Here is a 22,942-nt window from a genome sequence, read left to right on the forward strand (position 1 = left end):
CGGTTATCGATACTTGTCCTATTGGTATCGAGAACAATGTTTAGGCACTTGTTGCTCCATGCAAATGTTGCGCAACATGGTTGCTGAAATTCGATCAAGACTAAATTTTTTCTCTTAATTTCGGAGTTTCTATAAAAATAATGAAAGATTATCAGCCCAAAAATCCATTTGGCGGAAAATCAGCTACTTTTGAACGACGAAATGTGAACACAAATATTTCTTGATTTTATGAACATGGCAAACCTAGCAAAATCTCTTCATTTTTAAAATTCATATTATTGAATTCGATTTCAAAATGAATTGGTCCGAAAAATAGCCGCTGTATAGTTGAACTGCACCAAAAATGTAGAAAATTTAAACAAGTGTGGGGTTTTTACATACAAACGTTGCTGTTTATTTCACTTTACGTTCTTTGTTGAATATGCATATAATGTTTTTGCGCTCCTATTTCGTCTCCCGATCGCCGCCGCTTTATAACTTACGCCCCTTACCGATCTAAGTGAATCCGTTGCTGATTTTTAATATATATTTTGATCTCGAGTCAATGCTGGCTGCTACATCGTTTCCTCATCTCTTGTATGTATATTGAATATTCTGGTTGTATATAAGTGTATAATATATTTAATTTAATACATAAAAAGTTGCGCCCACTGCAAGGCGCATCGATTTTCACTTGCTTCGTTTAAAATAGTTTACGTGTGTTTAATATTAAATTGTTTCCATTGTTTTTGCAATGCAAAGATCATATATAAAAATACAAAAATCATAACATTTACATACACACCGGACCGTGTGTGTGGCCGCCATATAACTAGGTATTTCATATACTCTATATAATCATATATCGACGCAACCTCGCACAGTCAATATAAATTATTGTTAAATTACAAAAAATTAAAATGTATATATGTATTCGAATTATACACAACTACCACTCTCTCTCTCTCACTTTTCAGTATAAATAAATTTTTGTCCACTTAATAAACAATTTCACTTCGTTATGCTTAAGAACTAAACTCTCTTTTTATCCTTCTTCTGCTCCTGCCTCGAGTCCTTCCTACCGTCCCACCATCCTACCATCCTACCATCCTCTTCCCGCTGTCTGATCCACCTTTTTCCGATTTGCTTGGCCTGCTATCATTCAATAATTTCGCTATTTAGTCTTAGTCGTATATGGAAGTTGAATTGGTACGCATATGTTCAGGAGCGGCATTTCCGCCGAGTCTGGGGGGAGTGTACAATATTTATGGGCGTTCCTTTATATATTTATAAGTATTATTAATATGTATAATACGCAGCAGTCGATTGTTAATTTAGCTTTCTAATTTCGCTGTATAGATCGTATAGATCGCTGGATCGCAGTAATTATTCGTGTGACACTAATGCTAAGTTGCTCGAGCTAAATCTGAGTCCTGAACACCACGCTCAATTCCGCTTTGAACTGTTTTTGTTTATGTTTATGTTTCTGATTTACTGAAGACTTGCTGGTTCTTAAATTGAGTCGTATGAGATCGTGTGCTTAGGAAAATGTTGTGGTTTTGTTGTAGGAAATGCGTGGAGTTTTGCCATTTTTTCAGGAGCTTTGATGGATGACGTTCGTGGAATTGTTTTTGTATCGTTTTGAGTCGTAATACTAGTTCCCTTTAGGTTAGGTTAATGAGTAGTCCATATATATTAAACCATATATATATGCATGTTTTTGTGGCTGTGTTTAGAGAGATACGTTCTATGTATAATTACAAACGTTGTTCATTTTTGATTTTTTTTGTACGAAACAATAGAAAAATCCCGGCGAGCATAACAAACTAATAGATAAAGGTGGGGTATGGAAAACAAACGAAAAAGAGGGGGGATTACGATATACCGAACATTGCAAGCAATTCTCTTGTTCTCACACTAAAATTGGCTTATAGACTTATGCAAAATAATGTACAACAGAGTTAGTTACATAACTTATAGAAGTCGGTAAGCAGTTCTTCCCTTTAAAATATAATTACTTTGACTAAATTTCTTCTCTTTCTCGGTATCTTTGTGTGTGTGTTTGTGTTAGCCTAGATGTTTGTGTTAACCTAGAGCAAATGCATCATAAATATGCGTATCTATGCCTATGCACATGCCATCGCTTCGTCGATCGATCGTCAACATTCTGGCAATGTTGCGAGCTTCGATCATCGAATACATTACACGCCCGGCTCCTGCTCCTCTCCAGCCTCATGATTCTGATCCTGATCTTCGTCCTTTTACGGACGACAGCAGTGGTGTGAGTTGGATAGAGCCTGGTACACGTTCGCGTTTATCGTGGCAGCGTTTTGATCTATCTGCGATTGAACTCCGATTTGATAGCTGTAAGGGTGGATGGAAAATCAGTGTCCATTGAAAACCTTCCTAGGCTTATAGCACCTACCATCTATTATCTCGTTTTTGACTTTCTGGATCTCCAGCCGCATTTCGCGCACAATCTCAGCCTTCAGTGTGTCCAAGTCGCCGTTGGAAAGCGCCAACGACAGGCCATCGCCATTGACCTGCTTTAGGGATAAAGGTTATAGACCTCTAATGCGACTATATGGTCGGCATCACCCACCTTGAGAATGGTCTCTTCGCTGGCACTACCGAAACGTTTGCGCATGGGTCGCGGGGACTCGCCGCCACTGTTCGTTGTGTTGCTTCCAGCGCCGCCCGAGTTTCCATTCGCTCCCTCGTGACCATTTCCAGCCGATCCGCTGCCTGCTCCGCCGCTCAACTTATGGGGCAGTGTGTTGGACTTCTCCCAGGGTCGTCTCTTTACCTCGGCTTCAGGATCGGGCTGCAAAATTCGAACCAGTTAAGATAATGGATATGGAAGAAGTAAGCAAGTTGACTCACATCCTTCTTTTCTGCTTGGGCGCGTCGTCGTGCCAGCGTCTTGGCCATCTCGTCCATCATGGAGGCCATGCCATTAGAGCTTCGTCCGATGGTTCCATAGTTGCCGCTGCCTCCGCTGGAGGTGCTGCTGCCGCTATTCTCCGGAGCTGAGGTGGTGGTCTACAAAATGGGGAATACACAAAGTTTAGTGAAGATGCATAAATCAATTAAATTTAAATGGTACCTTATTCTTTTTGAGCTTAAACTGCTGCAGCTGGGAGGCCAGTGAGCCCATGAGATCTGCCTGGGGATCTTCCTTCTTAGGCGCTCCTCCCAATCCCGGCGGCGGAGGTGGTGGTGGTGGTGCCCCTGGGCCGCCTGGTGCTGGCGGTGGACCGCCGCCCATGGCTGGCGGTGCTGGCGGAGCCGGCGGCGGTCCGCCACCCATGGCTGGCGGCGGCGGTGCGCCGTTAAACATCTGTGGCGGGGCTGGCGGCGGTGGTCCTCCTCCAGCAGCTCCCCCAAAACTGGGTGGTGGCGGCGGCGGAGCAGGAGCCGGTGGGCCACCCGGACCGCCCTGGCTGCTCATCCGGTTTAGAGGCACCTGACCTGGCTGCTGTTGCTGCGACGGATTCATTGGCGGCGGCATGGGTACCTGTCCGTACGGATTCTCTGCCTGCTGCTGGGGCGGAGGCACTGGTGGACCTCCGTAGCCCGGACCTGGCATCGCCGGCGCTTGAGGTGCCTGTGGATGCGCCTGCGGCAGCATCTGCTGCTGGCTGGCGTACACAACACTGTTGGCGCTCGCGGAGCTCGGAAGATGACCATGGCCCACCATGTACATTCCACCGTTCTGGAGCGGCGGCTGTGGCGCTTGCGGCGGCTGCTGCTGCGCCTGCTGTGACGGGTATTGGTGCACAGTTAGATTGGGATTAGAATTGGAGAGCACGTAGTGGGGTTGCTGATACTGCTGTTGGGGTGTGGTGGTGTGTCGGGGTTTTCAGGAGATTCAGATTCAGGATCAAGCCAATATGCCAATATGCCAATGAAATGAAACAGAAATACCGCATGAGGAAAATGGGACGGGGTAAGGCTATAGAGCATCCAGCAACTCACCTGAGAAGGCGCATAGCCCGCCTGGACCTGGACCATCTGCTGATATTGCTGTTGCTGCTGCTGCTGCTGCTGAAACTGTTGCTGTTGCGGCTGCTGCTGCGGTGCCGGCGGAATCTGTGAGTTCACCTGCTGGGGCAGGCCATTCGAAGTGGGTCCATTGCCAGTGGGTCCGTAGTGGGATCCCGGCTGACCCATCTGCTGCGCCTGCTGCTGCTGCTGCTGCTGTTGGGGCTGTGGTGCCGGTGGGGCGCTGAGGGAATTCCTTTTTGGGTGAGCAAAGGTTCGGCGTGGGATGGGGATGGATCAATGATATCAATGATATGAGCGATGAGACACGAACTCGCACAAAAGAGTTGGAAGCTACTGCTCATGCGTGAGATGACAAATACATTGTTCCTAACTTACGCAATCGAATAATGCTCGGTAATGAATATTTATCTGCAGACTAATTAGCAAATGCTTTGCCGTTTTCATTCTACTACGAAACTCTTGATCTTAGGATTGGGATTGATTTATAACAACCACGGATTTTCTGCTTACAATGTTCAAAGAAAAGTGATGTTCCGACTAACGTGTACTAATGACTTTACCGCTTGTTCTCATAAAATTAAATATTTCTTGAATAGTTACATCTATCGAGCCTAAGCTAATCGGGTTTTCCATTGCAATGAGCATGCCGTATCCAACACAATTAATGGAAATGTGGCCTACCTGCTGGTGCGATGGTGACCCTGGGGCGTCGGCGGGCTCTGGGGGATGTTGTTCTGGTTGGTCTGCGAGGTGGGCGTCTGGGCCGAGGGCGTGACGTGCCCACCTATGCTGTTGTTCTGGCGCAGAATGGCTGCATCCTCGCTGGTCATCGTGCGATAGCCCATGTCCTCCTCATAGCCATTGCCATTTGTGGGCGGTCCACCTGGATTGTTCGCCACGCGACCACTGAGCACCTGAGAAAGTCATTCAGATATTAGCGAATGATAACAGATTGGTTTGCCGAAGATATACTCACTTCCAGGGCATGCATCATGGCCCTTGCAAAGTTCTCCGCATCGTTTTGGCTCGAGAAGTTCAAGCCGTAGACGAATTTCGAATCGCGCCATTGATGAAAGGTGGCCGTGGCCTGGTTGTACTTCAGTCCCTTCAGAATGGAGCAATTGATGACCACCTCGTGATCCTGCAGCTTTCGGCCCACCACCCGGAACGTGTTGTTCTGCTGGTGGTGGTAGATCTGCACCTTGCTCAATCCCGACGAGCTGCCCGAGGGCACCCACTTCTTCTGGTTGTCATCGTACACCATCACAGAGGCCCGCGCCCCAATAATACTCTGCTCACTGCAAGGAAAAAATGTAGATATCGTGGTTAGTTGGGTCATTTGAATGGTATGTAGGAAGCTCGAATGTGTATGGAAATGATGTGGAAAAAACACTTCAAGAAGTTCCTGCTAAAGTTGATTATAGGGAATAGCCATTGCCTTGAGAGGAAGATAAGAAAATGTGCGAGAAACATATATAGCATTTCCATTTTGATTTCTTACAGTTCAATACCATCAACATACATTCATTTTCGCCTCTTCATGTATCTTTTAATAGCTCTTTAAAGGCCCAAAAGATCGTGGGAATCGAAACGGAAGTTGTGCTAACAATATAGCCAAACTTGGCAACTTTATTATTTGCACTAAACGAGTTCAAAAAAAGATACGATTTTGTTTATGGCAGTCGTTTGATTGGCAGTAAAGTTCTGAACAAATTGGCTTTAAAAATAGCGACATGTCAAAGTATTTTCAGCATAAAGATACTATATATTTTATGTTAGATATGTGTTCAAAGAAATCGATTTTCCGTCATAAACTTCTTGGACTCGATTAGGGCTTCCCAGAAAGAATGTCGCAGTGAGCAATCGTTTTCAGATCATTAGATCGGCTCTATAGTGCTTCCCCTTGAAAACCCATTCCACTGCACTTCAGTCCACTGTGGTCTTCCAGACTTTTCACACGATTCGAGTAAGGGCTTTGATCTATGCCTTGTACCCCCCACCAGTCCAGTAATCCCACCAGTTCCAGGACAGGAAGTGCAATGCATTTCTTTGTATGCGCGCACACCTGTCATCCAGCTAGATGATCGTCTCGAGTCGCACGGACCGATTAAATGATTCTAATGAAAGTTCTAATATGAACGTGTGTATGCGCTCAACCTTTAGCATTTTTTCCCCCGGACACTCAGTTGACAATTAAAGTCAGCGAGAGAAGTAAACATGGCCAGCAACAAATGAACGCCTTCATTGGAAAAATGCAAAGGCGATGACGAGTTGGCTTGCCTTTTGCTCAACTTGGCTCCGTGTTCTTTCTATCCTATGGCTCCGTTTTTTTCTTCTTTTTTCTTGCTAGCCTGCAACGCTTCAAGTTGCCTGGGTTGCCCCGAGTTGCTCCAAGTTGCTCCGAGTTGTGTGTTACTGGGGGACAGAGAGATAATGACGGAGAGCAGCCGCCAAGCCAAACGAGTCGAGTCTGCAGAATTCTCGCCTCAGACTTGGCCCGGCCAAAAGCCGCAAGTAGTTTTGCACTTAAATGGAGTGCGCAGATCGCCGTCCGCTCGACGGACAGACGGACGAATCTCAATCCGAATCCGAATCCGAATCCGAGTGCGCAGTCTGGCTGGCACAGCTGTGCGCCGTTTCAGGGCCTTATATAACCACCAACCAGCGACAGATCGTAGCCAAGTCTTATGAGCCTGTCCGCTTTGATTTGCATCGAAACTCGTGGCAACGAAAGTGAAGTTTTTTCTGCACACTCTGAGAAACAGCGAAACAATAGCGGTCAATCAGTTTTTTGAATTTCTGTTTTTACAATCGAATCGATTTCAATCTCATAAATTGGATACTACATATCCAAATATAATTATAGGAAGTCGGAATGATCAGAAACATTGCCATTGGTAAAAGTGTTGTACTCTTTTTAACAACTTTAATGCACATGTACATTTCAACTTGCTGGGCTGTAAAATTAGTTCAGTAGTTGGAATTAGTAATGCATTTTGTGACTCACTACTGCTCCATTCAGAAATAAATGCATTTATTCGATTTTACACGTATAAACGTGCTAGTTCCAAAATTTAAGCTACTATCTTACGATTGAATATGTTTTTAAATACATTAGATAGTAAATGGCTGGAAATGAATTGAAGTAGCGATGACTAAACCGTAAAATGAAACGATTATTATATTTACCATAATATAAGAGCAATTAAATAATTCAGTTCAAACTGCGTCTTAATCGTTTTTTTGCGCTGTGCAGCTGACTGGAAAACCCAAATGAAAATCGAAATGTGCCCCGCAAATGGCCTTTTAAATGGGATGCTGAGGGTATGCCTATAATTGAGCCACTGGAAAATCGCTTTGATAGCGTTTTCAATATGTGGCAGGTGAAATTTTCCATGCCTTGGGGATTTATTCGTGCGTTAAGCTGAAGTTTTGAAACTGCAGCTGAGTGCAAGATGCAGATTCGTGTGCACACGCTAGCGTTTTCCAGCTTAATTGGCGTTAAATTATAATTATGATTAAACGGAGAGTACGACGAATGCTGCTTTGTGGCGTCAAGATTTAAGTTCTTTGATTTACGAACGATCGCACCAAGCGGCTGTCAAACTGAAAGACGCATTCAAAAGTCCAGGGCCAAGTACTACGTGCTGAGATTGGGGAAATATAGTGGAGAAAAGTGGGGGAAATAGGGGATTACTACAGAACCCAAGGACAGACGCTTAGGGAAGTGGGTTACACATACGCAAAAATCGTTGTAATGCCCCCAATGAATTTATCTTTGACCGAATTATGGCGACGTTGTAATGTGTGGTGTTGTTTCTGCTGCTGTTGTTGTCGAATCAGATAATGATGTATGTTGCTATAGAGATGTTGCTTGTGTTGCTGCTGTGCCTGCTGATGTGGTTGTTGTGTCGATAGTGTTGATGCTGCCGCTGCTGCTGCTGTTGCCGTTGTCGTTCTAATTGAAAACGACATGGAGCAGCCCAGTTTGGAGGGTTGAGTTTTCGAGGGTGGGTTCGGATTCACCGAGGGATTCGAGGGCGAAACGCATTTGCGCAAAGTGGAAAAGATCAGAGATGAAGAGGAGGATGGGGACGAAGTTAGGGTAGATGAACTGGCTATCGATGTGGCTGCACTTGGTGAATCTCTTTGAGTTGCCGTTGGTACATACAACATCTGATCCTGCTGCTGCTGCTGAGATCTCTGCGGTGCCTCGTAGATGGGTCCTGCCTTTGGACTAGCCTTGGGTAACTGCAGCACCAACTGCTCGTGCTCGTGGTAGCGCTGCCTCAGCTCCTGCTGCTGGTAGTGATGGTACATGGGATGACGATAGTCCAGCAAGTCCAGCTCCTGCAGCTCCTCTATGCTGTAGTACTCCGACTTGGAGCCCAAGCCCCCGACTGGAGGCGACAACTTGTGGTGCATACTCTGGCTGCGGCGTATCAGCTCGCCGGAGTGACCAGGTGCCACCTGGAACTCGCATATGCCATTGCCCGGCTGCTGCTGCAGCTGCTGTTGGTGGTGGTGGTGGTAGGCCAATATCGGCGAGGAATTGGCGGCACTCGATGGCTTCTTGCTGGTGAACGAGGTCTTCGCATAGAGCTTCTTCATGGCCATTAACCGTTGGCCAATATTTGCAGAGGCGTCGCAGACACTAATCAGATCCCACGATCGATCCCACACTTAAGCACACTATGAAACCGAACGGTCGGATCGGATGTATTGAATTTATGTTTGCCTAGGCTCTTGAATCTTGGCTATTCGCTCTCTGCCCACTGGTCACTGGTCACTGATCACCGATCACCGATCACCATTCGCCGTTCGGCGTTCCAAGATCTCTGCTGCACACGTCTGAACGCACTCAAGACCCGCTGGAGACTAAATCCAAGATCCAGACCGAGATCGCGACTGAGTCTCAGAGTCTCGGAGACCGAAACGGTCGCTCAGTCGAGGCCAAGACAAACAAAAGCCGAGAAAAAAAATATCTTAAGGCGAATGAGCAGAAAAGACGTGAGCGAGAAACTGAGTATCGGCTCACAATCTGTATTTTCCTCTCATTTTAGCGGCTGCTGCGCTTTGAATTCGTCTAAAAGGCAAATAATTACACTTCAAAGTCAATAAAATAATGAGAAATGATGAGATGTGCTATGGCTGTTCAGCTGGAGTGACCCCGAGCTGGGAACCGAGCATAATGGCCAGGTAGATGGAGACCACAGCCTGGCTCACAGTCGCTGCAGACGATCCGATCCCCAAATGGCATGACAATTAAAAGACCAGGGGAAGTAGTCTGCATAGAACCTATTGTGAAGAAACGTTCTCTTTTTACACGATTTCGGATGATTATGTTTTTAGAGAGGCGTTTTTATTTTGATACTCCAAACATAATGTAAACTCTTGCATTTCAAGCATTAAAAGGATTGGTAGATCCTAAAAATGACTAGAAGCATACTTCGAACTGAGATACAATTATGGAGTGGAGTGTGGAGTAAGTGCCTGCTAATAGATCATTCTAAATCATCTCTTAACGATTTAAAGTGGTGCAAGTTCCTTCGTAATTTTCTCATGCAGCATTGCAGGGTATGCGATAAGCCCTGGAAACTTACAAAGTTGCGCCTGGGGCATTTCTGACGGCAATCTTGAAGCCTCGCCGACGTCTCGTGACCGTCGTTTAACCAGTTCGTCAGTCTCTCCATCCGCCAGTTAGTCATTCGGTCAGTGTTTGTGATTCAGTGAGTTGGTTCCGTCCGTCAGTGCGATAATTACTTAAGAAACGAGCTCAATAATTTATATTTCCCCCTCGAGTGACTATTACAAGTATTTTTTTCCCCACTGCGCTTTTTGTTTCCTCCATTTCAACTGTTCTTTGGCGGCGAAAAGCGGCGACTGCGGCGGGAAACGAGGGGGGTGGAAAACCTGGAGCCCAGCTTGTAGCATGTTATGAAAAATTCATATACAACATTGTCTATCCCAACTTGGAGCACTCAACTCCCAGAGATCTGAGCCGCTGTTTCTGTTTCTGTCTGGCTGGCTTATGTTTCATTTTGGTTCGGTTTCTTGCCCCTCAACAATTCCTAAACGTAATTTCCAATTAACATTATTGTGGCCCATTGTAAGTGGTTGTGTAGTGGCTGTTGGTGGTTCACCGATCTCTGATTTGAGCCAACCGATTACCGGCTAGCTTTAATGGCTCTGTCAGAATGGTTCAGTTCAGTTCAGTTCGGATTTTAGATTTTTTTGGACCAGAGCGTGTGCCGCGGCTTAAATGATTTGGCAACTAAATATTCTTTCCAAGGGGCACTACGAGTGCGAGTACTATAATCCATATGGCTGTCCATAAAGACCCGCAGGCAGACAGCGGACTGAAAAAAAAAGCATAAAAACAAACAGGGCCCACACATGTGAGCAGCGGAGTCACAAAGTAGGTTGCCAGGCAGTCAGGAGACGCAAAACAGTTTGCCCATGGCAAACATCGAGAGGAGCTGGGGGACAAGTGGGGGTCTCAATCAATATCGAATATCACTGCGCGATGAACTCGTCACGGGAGGAGCGCTTCCTGCCCCGGCTGCACTGGGAGAAAAGCTGTGCTCACGCGGTTCTAACATTTTTCTAAATTATGTGTCTTCTGCCATAGACACCTAATTATGGTGTTGGGAAATAGAGCGTTTTTGCAAGAATGTTTATATGCTTTGTTATATTCTTTTTTCTGTACCTATGCAAACAAAAATTTCAGAAAGGAAGTTCTAAACAAACTTGTTTACGCTTGAGAATGTTCAAGCTGAAATATACAACCTAACGATGATGCCATTCACTTCTCTTAACAATTAATTTCAAGATATCCTGTTTGTGCACCAGCTTTTTTCTCAGTCCGCTAGTCACTCATAAAGCCTGACAAAAGCCCGGATTTGGGTCACACTGCAGCACCTCATCGCAGACCTTCTTATCCACGGGCACAGGTGACGATATGTTGGGATCCATTCAGCTTATGGAAACCGACTTCAATCAAGCTCGAAGCCAAAAGGATTAGCTTCGGATTCCGACGAGCCACTCATATTTACGTATGTATATCCACATTCGTGGTGACTTAAACTCAAACACAAATATGCCCGGGTAAACTCAGAACTCGTTTGATTTTGTACCGGTAAACAGAGGAAGTTTTCTTGGGGGATTTTGGATTTTTCGAAAACGGTTCTTTTACTGAAATTCGATTTGATTAATGCACTCGATAAGCCGGCAATTATGGTACTGCAATTAGGGAGCACTTCACTGATAGAAACAGACGCATTTAATAAGCAGGCGCCAGATGCATCTGCTCCTCACCTATTCGGAAGACTTCCATCGAGCGGCTCCGTGGGACAAATGTTACCCATTGAGCGGCGGAATTTCAACTGGACAAATTCAGGGGAAAAACTGCGCACAAATTAAGTTTAAAGCACTCGCTGGGTAAGCTGACCGGATTTCCTTGGAGACAACATTTTAATGATGACACGCCCAAAAAAAAAGCGGCAGAAAAACTAAATAAACGCAAACTTGCAACGTTTTTGCTTATTCACAATTCATTTATCGTAAGGGGATGGTGTTCTACCAGCTTTTCAGCAAGCAAACTCCCCAAATGGGAAGCCGCACCCCGCTTTTAGACCAAACAAATTATGGGGATTAATAAGCGAGCAGCTAGCTGCTCCACTTTCCGAAAATTAACCCCCCATGCCCAAGGAACTGGGTTTGGGTAAGCCATAAATTCTGGCAAATGAGCTTCCAAAAAGGTCGACCCATAAATTTCGCAGTCATCAATTTTGAGGTGTCAAGTAAATAAAGTTATGGAGAAGGCCAGGGAATTACAACTCAATTGAATAAAAGCATAAAATTGTCTCTTGATTATTAATACAAAAAAACGAAGTAACAGAAGCATGCAATTTCGATGGAGAACACGAAAATAAAAAATATCCGATGCCTAACATTTATTTATTATTTAGATTACTAACTTATAAATAGTATGCAACTTTCTGCCAAAAAGTTGTACCCACAAATGTCATAGAGAAACACTTTTAAGGTGGCAATCACACTTTCAGAAAATGCGAAGCAAATATGTGAATTGAACTCAATTTGAATGAAAGTCAGAAATTGTCGTTTGCCTAATTGAAATGTCCTTCACAAGCGATTGACAACATAACTTGTATCTGGCGGATACGTAAGTAAGTGATTGAATCTATTCACTGTCAAATGTTCTGGTCGTGTAAACTTACGTCATTGCAATTTGGTTTCCGTTGTTTTCCTAGCTGCTGCTTCAGCTTTCACGTTTCTCTTCGGTTTTCTGCTGTGGAGGAAAATTCGCTTCCAGTGTTTGGCCTTTTCAAGGGTGAGATCTGCAAGACCGGAAAAGAAGAAGATACAGATATACAGATATAGATACGATTACGGTTACAGCTCGTAAATCAAGTGCAGGCACACGTGTATCCCACAGATACCACTTCTATTTCTTTTGGTGGGAAAATCAATGCGAATATTCCCCCTTTTTCCTTACGAGCACAGTTTGCCCATTTCCTCCATCCAACGAGGGCTGTTCGCAAAAGCAGTTGTACCCCCCTTTTGCACTTAGCTTGCTCCATTGGAAACCAATCGAACTGCCCGTCCTTTTTCTGACCGAACGGCCATGAATTGATATTGGCCACATCGTTTATTGGGCATTTGCGTAATGAGGCAATTGCTTTGGAAGCAGCCAAAAAAAAGGTTAAGAAAAACAGTGAGCTGTGAGAAGAGGTCAACGCACTTGGCGTCGAAATGTAATAAACTCGTTCCGCAAAATATCTCCCATGGATAAATCGATATTCGGGAACCTTGAAAACCGCACTGGCATAGAATCCATCAATTAACCATCGGCAGCAGTGAAAGCTGCCGATGAATTAATAACCCGCGCAGAACAATCAACTCGGTATTAGAACCGAACTGAAACGAATTGCTTGACTTTTTCTTTCCATCTATCTTTCTATTATTTTGGGCATTGACAAAAGACACAAGTCATAATGGAAGCCGCAATAAACAAAAGTAAAATGAAACGAGGCATTTGCATTTTAGAGACGGATAAAAAATCAGGTCAGCGCTTTAAAGAAGATCTAGGCGCCCCTCGCAGCCACGCCCCGCGGCAACATCTTGGCCCAAGAATTTTGACCTAGTTTTTCCCCATCATTCCCATTCCGCTCCGCCAAGCGCTCCCCCCTGAAAAACCCACCGCTTACGTCATAGAATTCCGCCTGGAAAAACCTTCATTCAAAAGCACGCACTTGTAGTTTCATGTTTTTCTACCCGGAAATGGTGTTGCAACATTGCTGCACCAGGAGGTAAAAAAAAAGAAGTGGGAGTTGGGTGACTTTTTTAATTGGAAAATGTTGAGTTACCCCTGTGTTGATGGGCCAACATTTTACCAGTTAATTTTCGCATACTCCGAAACAACAGAAAGCCATTGAAGGGCAACATCGAGGTGTGGGCGGGAAAATCGGTGGTATGGTGGGTGGTAGGCGCATATGTGCCGCTTCCCCCTGTCCAAAACAAAAAAAAAGCACACACCACCGAAAATTAAGCCCCTGGGCAATTATCCAGAATAAAAACCCGAACAAAATAAAACAAACAGAGAGCATGGGAGAGCCAGAAATGAAAAACAAGTGAAATATTTGGCACTCGGCTAAAAGGGAGGATACGAAAAGTGTGGGGTAAGGGTGGTTTGGACTCGTCTGGTTTGGGACAGCAACCCCTGGCCAAGAGTTTGCACTTTAGAATGGCTCTCTGCCTTGAAGGGAGGAAGTTCTCCAAGGGATCAGAGTTCATACACAGTGTGACTCGATGTTACCGGTTCAAATTTCGATGTTTAACCCGGTTTGAAGGGTGACTGGCGCATATATCGGTTGACAAGCTCAATTGTTTACCAAAACAAATTCAAGGAACAATAATATTTACCTTAAGTAATAGTACAAGAATACGATTTCAGTCACTCCTAGTCCATAGCCCACTGTTCTATTTTAGGAATCTCTTGGTAACTCTCCTTAAGACATTTTAAAGCGTTTTCCCGGAATTTTCACCTCTCCCGATGATGTCAGTGGGTTAGGAGTTGACTCATTTCCCTCCTCGCGTGATATTAGCAATTTGTCAGCCCGAACGAAGCCACTATTGTGTCCTATTCACAGAAGGAACCATTGAGTCAACGCTCCTTCCCCAGAAACCCTACTTCTCCCTTGACTCCTAACATGCAATTCACTTCACCTACTACACAGTAACTAAAAACTATGGTTTAGCCAATTTTCAAAGCGAATTTAACATGACTGATGCACCTAATACCACATACTGAGTTTGTATATTATTAGTTATTGTACTGGTTTTTTTCTTTATGCGTAATATAATATGTAATAGATATATTGACAAAGTTACAATTTTCAGTTTAAAAATCGTATTTTCGGCTCAGTGCCTCCATTCATTTTTCACTTGCAGCTCATAAAAGTCGCAACGAATCCTCATTAAGTCCGGCTAACTTTTCCTGCCCCCAAAACTCCCCCTTTCATTTGTCTTCTTGCCACTCGCTTTATGCGGTAATTTCTGTTGTCTCCTCTGCTGCTTTTTTCAGCTTTTTTTTCAGCCCCAAGGGGAGTGTTTCGGAGTTGGAGCTGGATGGTGGTAACTGGTTTTGGGGCCAGGCTTTGTCTGCGTTTTTTCCACTCATTTGCGGGACTACCGAGTAGGGACTTTTGGCCTGGGGTTTTGGGACCTGTGCGCACACGTGTTGGCCAAATGGAATTACTGCACAATTTTAATGCTTATTTGGGTCGCACTTCGGTACTTGTGATCTTGCCCGCTGAAAGATCTAATTGATCGATTTGCGAAAGGAGCTGGCGATAATCGATGGATGGATGGATGATTTCGGATGGAATGGATTGGATTGGTTCGCAGAAGAATGAGACCTATAGTTTTGGGATGGGAAACTTCGTGTTCCCGTTGACCTGAATTCCCAGGCATATCAAAAAACATGGCTAGCCAACCGGCAAGTCATCATTTCATTATCATCATGAGCTTGGCTTCGTCTTGGCTTCTTTATTTTCTGTGTTTCGCCTTTGGCAGTAGCTGCAAATTAAAAACATATACAAGTGTACTAAACAAATGATTAATTTTGCCAAAGCTGTTGCATGTTTTTACCCCTTTTGTTTTAAGTAATCACTTCTGTGGGTCAGTGACTTTCGATTGTGGGTGTGGCTCTCTAGGAATTAACCCTGGACAGCCGATCGTCTTTGCAACTCAATTCGTAGATCGATCTTCGCTCTGATTCGTGGCGGAAAATCGAGGAGTGGAACTGGCATATTTGGAAAAACATTCAAGTTGTTTTTTCGGTCGGCGTTTTGCTTCAAAGCGTAAAGTTAATGGAGCGCGGCAAATTTTTTTTTGTTTTTCTTGTCAGCGATAATTATTGAATAATGATTCAATTGTCTGTTGCTGTCGGTGTTCTTGAGGAATGTGTGTTCTCTAGCTGATAAAAAAAAACAAAAAAAAAAAACACAGAATCAAGTCAAAACATTTTCCACTTCCAAAGGGGAAGTCTATTAAATTATTACACTGTCACTGGCACAATGGAGTGTGGTGCCCACAATTTCTGTGACAATGCAGCACCACCAAAGCCACCCCCACCACCCCCTTTCCACCAATGGCTTTTCCACAATCCGCTGGCGGTGCACAAAGTTCAAGTGGGGAGCATCATAAAAATATCATAATCATAATATAATCTAAAGGGAAACGGGTGAGTAAGACACTCACGCGAACCGAAATTGAAATACCCTAACATTAATACTGAGGATTTTGGAAAATATTAGTTGAAGGAGTTAAAGTTCCCCGACAAGAAATTACCCTTGTAAACTGACCTTTTGCAAAGTTAAACATGAACTTTTATATAATAAAGATATAACATCTAACAATTAAGATCCAGAATATGTGAAATTCCCAGCATAGTGAGACTCCCTTTAAAGGGTACAAAAAATCCAGAAATGTGGCGGAGGAAAGTGAGAAAAAGCTGAGAAAAATGGGTGGGGAAAAGTCACTGCAATTGAGCGAGAAATAACAATAGAAGCAGAACGGGAAGGCAGCCAACAAAAGAGTTCAAGTTACAAATTGTGCAGGAAGATAGGAATGTGTGAAGCGGGAAAAGCGAGGTGGATATACAGGGAGTAAACGAGATAGACGATTGCAACGCCACCTGTGGGCCATTTCACAAACCGCTCAAGAAGCATCTTAAAAACTGCAAGCAAGGCAAGAAAAAAACGTACGAATTTGAAGTTTAGTGGAAGCTTTTAGTTGAAAACACGAAGAAGAAAGAAATCCCAGCTCCTAGCCCTAAAATCCCACCCACTTTCCACTTCCCGGCGATGGTGTTTTTGTTGTTGGCATTTTATATTTCCCGTTTTCGTTGTTTTGCCGACGCTGGAAACTTCAGACTTGAAGACCGAGAGACCGGAAGCACTTCAAGTGCTTGCAATTCCATTGAGCAAAGTGCGGAGGCTATAAAAAGGGTATCAAGGGGGAAACTTGTGGTGGGTCTAAAAAACTCGGGATTGAGTTTGCAATCAGCTTCGCCTGCAACTTTGACTCGATTTGAATTCGGTTTCCATCACCATACCAGATTGATGAAAAAGCAATGGAGATATCAGCACTAATATAATTATTTTCACATAGTTAGGTCTTGTTGTTTAGATCTGAATCCGACTAGAGGCTTTCCGAACTTTTTTGAACTACTTTTGGCAGTTATTTACAAATATTACGTAACCTCCAAGTCGGAGCAAACAGAAATCTTATGCTAGTATATTCCCTCAACAACTTTATTATTTAGGATTTATCAGTGGAGCACTTCCCGTTTTCGAGTCGAGAGAAAAGCACTCGCATTTGAAGATAACGCTTTTATCTGAAATATTTCTGGAGGCCTCGCTTTTATCAATGATGGAGGATCTTGCAACATGAAAGCCGCCAGAACAGAATTCAATTCCAGAAATTGTTGATATACCCAATATTTTTTGCGCACTTTGCTTTGCTCCGCACATTTTCATGATCAATTTTCACATCGTAATTTACCTTGAAACGAACAACAAAACATTTTCTTGCTTTGCTTCTTTTTTATACCATTTCCCAGAAGCGGGTCCAAAAATAAACTTCTTGTTTATGGTTCGAAATGGTTTTTGGTATGGTTTTTGGCCAAATACGGTTCATACCGAGAAAGCCTCCTCCAACCCACTCTCAACTCAGTTTAAACAAATGTAAATTGTAAATTAGCCGCAGACAACATAATTTCGTTTTAATTAATCTGCAACTCATAGAAATTATATGGCTCGCATATCTGAGGCACTGCATCTGCAAAAGGAGGGATAAATAAACAGACATGTTCATATATGACCATATATATACAGCTAGCCAAGCGTTAGAGCGTGAAGTAGTAGTCGGGCCAGAAGACGAGCTGAAGATGGGGAACCCATGAAACTGTGGGCTAGGTCCATGTATTCCTCGGCTTTTCATCTTTTTTGCTGCTTGCCGTTTTCTGTTTGTTGTGGCAAAATATCTAGGCCGTAAAAAATGGTTAAACGCCAGAGCAATTACCAGGCCAAACAGCTTGAGGAGAACGTGGTTAAGTACGAAGTGCGATGCCCATGGCCAACTACAGTGGAGGTCTTATTAAATGTATATGTATCTTCAGGACAGGAGAAGAACTTCTCTGGCAACTCACATTTCATGGCTTACATTTTTCTGGCATACATTATTATAATGCAACAGTAGAATCCGAAAGACAATGAAAGCTTCCACTTAAGCGAAATTTCATTTGCGAATTTTCCGCTTATCTGTGCAGTTTGCGCCCCGGTTATATCTGCAATTTATGCCATATATAGCTCTCGTATATATCTTAAGTACATATATACAGATTTGTATTTTATGCATTCGCAAACAGTGCGCATTTGTATGGGAATGTTCAAGTTTAATCTGAGTTGGCTGACGCTTTTCCTCGTTGCGATTGCAACAAGCTTTGAAAAGAATCAAGTCCAGTTTCTATAAGATGATAGCATATTGGGTACCCCTTAAGTAAAGGGTTTTCAAGGATTTATTAGATTTAAGAAATTCTTTTTTATGTGGACAAGTTAGAATATGTGGTTAAACAATATTCCCAACAAATATGTACTCTTGCAATTAAACAGCTATGATAATGAATTTAAGCTTAATAAACATTCCTATCTCGACAAGCGTCATGTGCTCTTCTGTGTTTTCACTTATAGGGTACCACAATTTCTAAAGTAGCGACCTTAAAGTACATATTTGTATTACTTTCGAGCTTTCTGCGACGACAGCTGTCTCTTGTTGTCTGGATCGCTAATTCCCCACGTTAACTATTACTTAATTGCCGCTTGACACGACGCTTAAGCTGCCTGCCCCCATTTCCCCGCAATTTCCCATGACTGGCGATAAAATTCCAATCAAGATAAGATTATTTTATCTGTCTAGCTCAGTTTCTGTGAGTCATATGCAAAACATTATAGTTTCAGCAATATCCAATCAAATCAAATCCGATCAAATCATTTCCTGAATTCGCGCAGAACATTGTGAAGAGGCGAAACAGACACACAAATCCAGAGATATAAACAAAAACAATTGGTTGAATCAACAAGCGGCCAAGTGAAAGATATTAATTAGTCAGCGTGGCAGAGGGGCATATAAGGGGGTATTCTCTAATGAGAAAACCCAAACACGTTCCACACATCCGATTCCGTTTGCCGGTCTCCGTTTCTGTGGATCATGAATTATGCAGCCGGCGTTTAATAAATATATTTAATGCATCGCGAGAAACACATATAATGAAACATGATTTAACACAAAGAATCTTAATAAATATATTAATCATATTCCAAAGTTGGACTATATCTCATATTTTTTTATGTTTCCTATGACTTACTTACAAAATATGATTATTTGGAATAACTGAAGTGTTTGTAAGGAAAATAATACTTTCATAGAAAAATATCTACTTATTTTGATCGAAATTTTTCTCGGTGTACAATTGATTTATTGGAAAATAGCAATGCAATCGCTGGCTGAGGTTCCATGGAGTTTTAGTTATAGAGTCATTAGACAAAAGATCTGTGTCACGAGCCATTTCCTTGGCCAAGTGGAAGGAAGCTAGCGGTTCGTTCAGCAGAGAAAGAATCGGGCCGAGGAAGAGGCATGTCTCAAGATTTCGATTCGTAGCTCTTCATGTTGGTCCCGCATCTCCATAACTCACACACAGATTCAGATTCCGATGCGAACTGAATTGAAATGGATTGGTTGGGATTGGATGACTCGAGTGCGGAGAGTGGGAGGAAATGGTTGTGGATGTGGAAGTGGACAGGCCTTGGCAACAACAATGCGGAAATGTTAATTGGATTTGTTGTGGCATCCATGTGGGTGGCTCACCATAAAAATCTCTTTCAGAGTTCAGGGGTCAATGCATCGACAACCATATCAGCCTCTCCGCTTCGCTCTTTGTCTTCCGCTTGAGGGTCTAAAGCTGAATGATACGACACCCGAGGTTACTCACAGAAACGTAAAGTTGACGCGGCCAGTTGATGATTCAGATTTAAAGGTATTTTTCGCTTTAGTTTCTTTCCGATGCATCCGCCCCAAATACCTGGAACTTTTGCGTAAAACCCTGCGTTCCAAACATTTAGTCATCGTAAAAATGCAAAAAAAAAAAATGAAAGAACCAACGGCAAGGGAATGTAAACAAGAGAAGAAGTGCTATCTCTCTATTTCACTTTAAATACAGTACAACTTCGATACCTAAAACAGGTTATGGTTACGTTACTCAAAAAGTTCTGCATCAGAAAGTCACTTTAGATGATGCATTAAAACCGAGCAGATTAAGTTCAAGGACTTGCTACAGTAAATTATCCATCTTCAGACGTTCGACTGTAATTCACTTTAAAGCTGATAAAATGGAAATGGGGCAAGCAAAAAAAAAACAAAAACAACTACAAATGGGGGAGCACATTATCTGTTTGTTATTAACCAAAGCGAATCGTAAAGCGAGGACATGGACATGTGTGTTTTGGTTCTGTTTTCCGCTTCATTCGACGGAGTTTGCTTAAGTATTTTATCTTATCTAGTAGCAGCTGGAAAACTGGGCTAACGGTGTTCAAATAACTGTGTCGTCACACCCTCTTTCTCTCTCGCTCTCCATCCACCCCTCTCGCTCCTTCTATCGCTACACCTTTCCCGTTCTAATGCAACAATTACGAAATCCGCGTTGCATGCGGCCATGTGTTTTGGAATCGGTTTGGCCCATGGGGAAGACCCAAAGAAACGGGGAAAAGCGTAACGAAGAGTAGGCCAAGAAAGAGGTGGGAATAAGTAGTAGGTAGCGAGCTGAATGCAAATTTCTGGAACTGAAGTGGAACTTCCCCTACTTCCATTATCATATGGCGCTTCGAGATATGCTAATCTTATAACATTTCATAAAACAGCGCACAATTCAAGCGAGAAAAACTATCGGGGTTTTAATAATAATACTATGCATATTGAACTTGATATAGCTTTGGGATGAAACGATTCTATTCAGTGGACAATATTCAACGCTTGCTTATGATTGTTATAGACATTTCTCTATGAGGTAGTTTTGTTAATAAAGTATAAAAGAAAACTATAGTCTTAGTTGGTGAGTAGTCAACGAGGAATGGTTTTCATAATAACCCAACTTGATGTTGAGTAATTTACAAGTTGGGGTTTTAATTGAATTGGTTGCCCTGAAACGCTGATTTTCGGCCCATTTGCGAACGGGTTTCTTCGGTTTGAGCCCTATGAGTGTGGCATTGTGTTTGTTTGTGTCGGGTCTTTGGCCCGCTTCATTTGGCAACCGAGCGTAAAAGCCGAAAAATGAGTCATGGCAAAGTTGGCTGCCATTTCAGGGCTAAAGGAGTTTTGCAGTCTTGGTTGGTTAGTAGTAGTTGTTGTTGCTGTTGTCGTTGGCTGCTGGTGCATTGACATTTGAATGTTTGCTGGGAAATCTGGGTACGGGGAATGGGGGAAGAGGGTGAAGTAGAAGTGGAAACAGCGACTGGAGAGCTGTGGCATAAATTAAAGTTCAAACAAACACGAAGAAGAGGAGGAAAATCGAGGCTGCCCCACCCGCACAATCTGCGCATCTCTCTCTCTCTTTTTTGGGAGCCCGCTCTCTCCGCGCCCCTCGCTCTCTTCCTCTGCTCCTTTTCATTTGGCAGGTTTTTGTTTGTTTTGCGGCGAAAGAAGCCCGGGAAAGAAGAAGAGGCAGTGCAGTTGCAGCCAAAACAAGGGAAGTAACAACAACAAATGGGAGGAAGAACGAGAGAGGGGAGCTAAATAAGTAATTAAATCAGATTCGGAAAGGAACAGCTGCCTCTCTTCTTATTCTTCTTCTTGGAACCCCCCACAAACGAAATAGGCAGTAAAATCTGGGGCTTTTTAACAAAAGACATTGGACTACCACTCCAGTTTGTTTTAAAATGTCCTTAAAATGATATGTTATTTATAAAGCCTTACTCTAACAACATGTAAAAGGAATACCCCCTCTACAACTCTAGTTCACAGCCGCCCCTGTACAAAACGAAAACAGGTTTTGGGTGCAGGCAAAAAGCAAAAGAAGAGCAGCCGGAGTAGCGACAGCTGTTTTTAAAGGGCCCACACTTAATTTGCGCAAATCTAAGCGAATTTAAATGTTGGCGAAACTATCTAAAAACTGCCCTCGCACACACACACGCACGCACACAGAGGGAAAAGGGAGAGGTGCGCAAAAAAGGGCGTGTTTGTGTAGGAAGAAGAAGCAGCAGTTAAAGAAGAAGGCAGCAGGAGGAAATTGGCAAACAGACAGGGGGCTTTTGGATATGAAACAGCAGCGCATATCATTATAATGGAAAGCAGATGAAATCGAAAAAAATCAACTGCATTTCCTGGATTAAAAATAAATTCTTGCAGAAAAACAGCAAAGAAAAAGCAACAAAAACTTACCACAACATTTTGGTTGATTCCGTTTCCACAGCGAAAATGCGTTGGTATTGGTGTGCGGCGTCTGCTCCGCTGCCTCTTCTTCTTCAGTTTCCCGCAATGAGAGAGAAGGCGAGGAAGAGAGCGAATTGCAATTTCCACGTCTCTGGCCGTTTAGAAAATAATTGTGATTTAGATTTTTAATTAAAATGCTTGACTTCTTTTCGGGTTTTTGATTGCACACACACACCACACGCACACCGAAACAAACACAGTTATGAGCGTGAGTTAGCGGGAGAGAGAGAGTGAGAGTGAAAGAGAGCGGGCGGGCGGGGGAGATGAAGAAGCGAAAAACTCCTTTTCAAGGAGTAGACACCAATTTTTCTCGTCTCTCTCTGTCGACGCGAAAATAGAGTTTCAACTTTGGCGATTGCTCGATTTTTGTTAATAACAGTACACCAGCACACACATACACACACCTTTCGCGAGCCGAGGATGTTCTATTCGATGAGCTCCTTTTTCCCCAAAAACTATGCGAACTTTACTCGTGCTTTCGTGCTCTGTTACTTGCGATTATTATTTACTCAATCCAATCACTCACAACTAATCGCTGGCGTTTGGCGGTGTCATTCCCGCGACAGCACCAAACAAATCAAAGGAAAGGCGGCGTTTTTCCCCGGAAAAAACAGTCCGTGTCCGCTTTGCGTTCCGTTTCGATTCGTTTTTCGCGACAGTGTGGCCAGATGGTGGTATAACATTTACCTTTAACGCTCGCGACCATCCATGAATTCTCTCAAAATCTTGTTTCCCCAAAATACCACCGTGCGTCATAGACCATTCTGGGCACACTTGTCCACTAAAGCAGATTCAGTTGAATAAATAATATTCTAATGAAATTTTTAGTAATCAATTAATATTTTAAAAATTATTTCAAATATGCATTTGAATTTAAAATCAACTTATC

General features: G+C 43.3%; 1 protein-coding gene across 8 annotated transcripts; it reads right to left on the bottom strand.

Annotated features, from left to right (window-relative positions):
- Window positions 1–465: 465 nt before the first annotated feature.
- LOC6547097 (protein enabled) lies at window positions 466–22,760 on the bottom strand. 8 transcript variants are annotated; one of them, XM_026979955.1, is made up of 11 exons: window positions 22,458–22,760; window positions 22,003–22,144; window positions 12,228–12,347; window positions 4,964–5,285; window positions 4,669–4,901; window positions 3,958–4,219; window positions 3,086–3,811; window positions 2,863–3,021; window positions 2,582–2,803; window positions 2,405–2,525; window positions 466–2,343 (listed from the first exon to the last, which is right to left on the bottom strand). In XM_026979955.1, the coding sequence occupies exons 3-11, from the start codon at window positions 12,230–12,232 to the stop codon at window positions 2,315–2,317; spliced, it is 2,079 nt and encodes a 692-aa protein (XP_026835756.1). In that variant the 5' UTR covers window positions 12,233–12,347; window positions 22,003–22,144; window positions 22,458–22,760; the 3' UTR covers window positions 466–2,314. The 8 variants fall into 8 exon arrangements, with proteins under 8 accessions (XP_026835756.1, XP_015012152.1, XP_026835755.1 ...); XM_015156666.2 differs by having other exon boundaries at window positions 22,003–22,755; XM_026979954.1 differs by lacking the exons at window positions 12,228–12,347; window positions 22,003–22,144; window positions 22,458–22,760 and adding an exon at window positions 11,305–11,372 and having other exon boundaries at window positions 2,405–2,522; window positions 3,086–3,808.
- Between the last annotated feature and the right edge of the window lie 182 nt (window positions 22,761–22,942).

Source organism: Drosophila erecta, unplaced genomic scaffold (genome assembly GCF_003286155.1).
Source record: "Drosophila erecta strain 14021-0224.00,06,07 unplaced genomic scaffold, DereRS2 tig00000092-arrow-pilon, whole genome shotgun sequence".
In the NCBI taxonomy this organism is placed as follows: Eukaryota; Metazoa; Arthropoda; class Insecta; order Diptera; family Drosophilidae; genus Drosophila; species Drosophila erecta.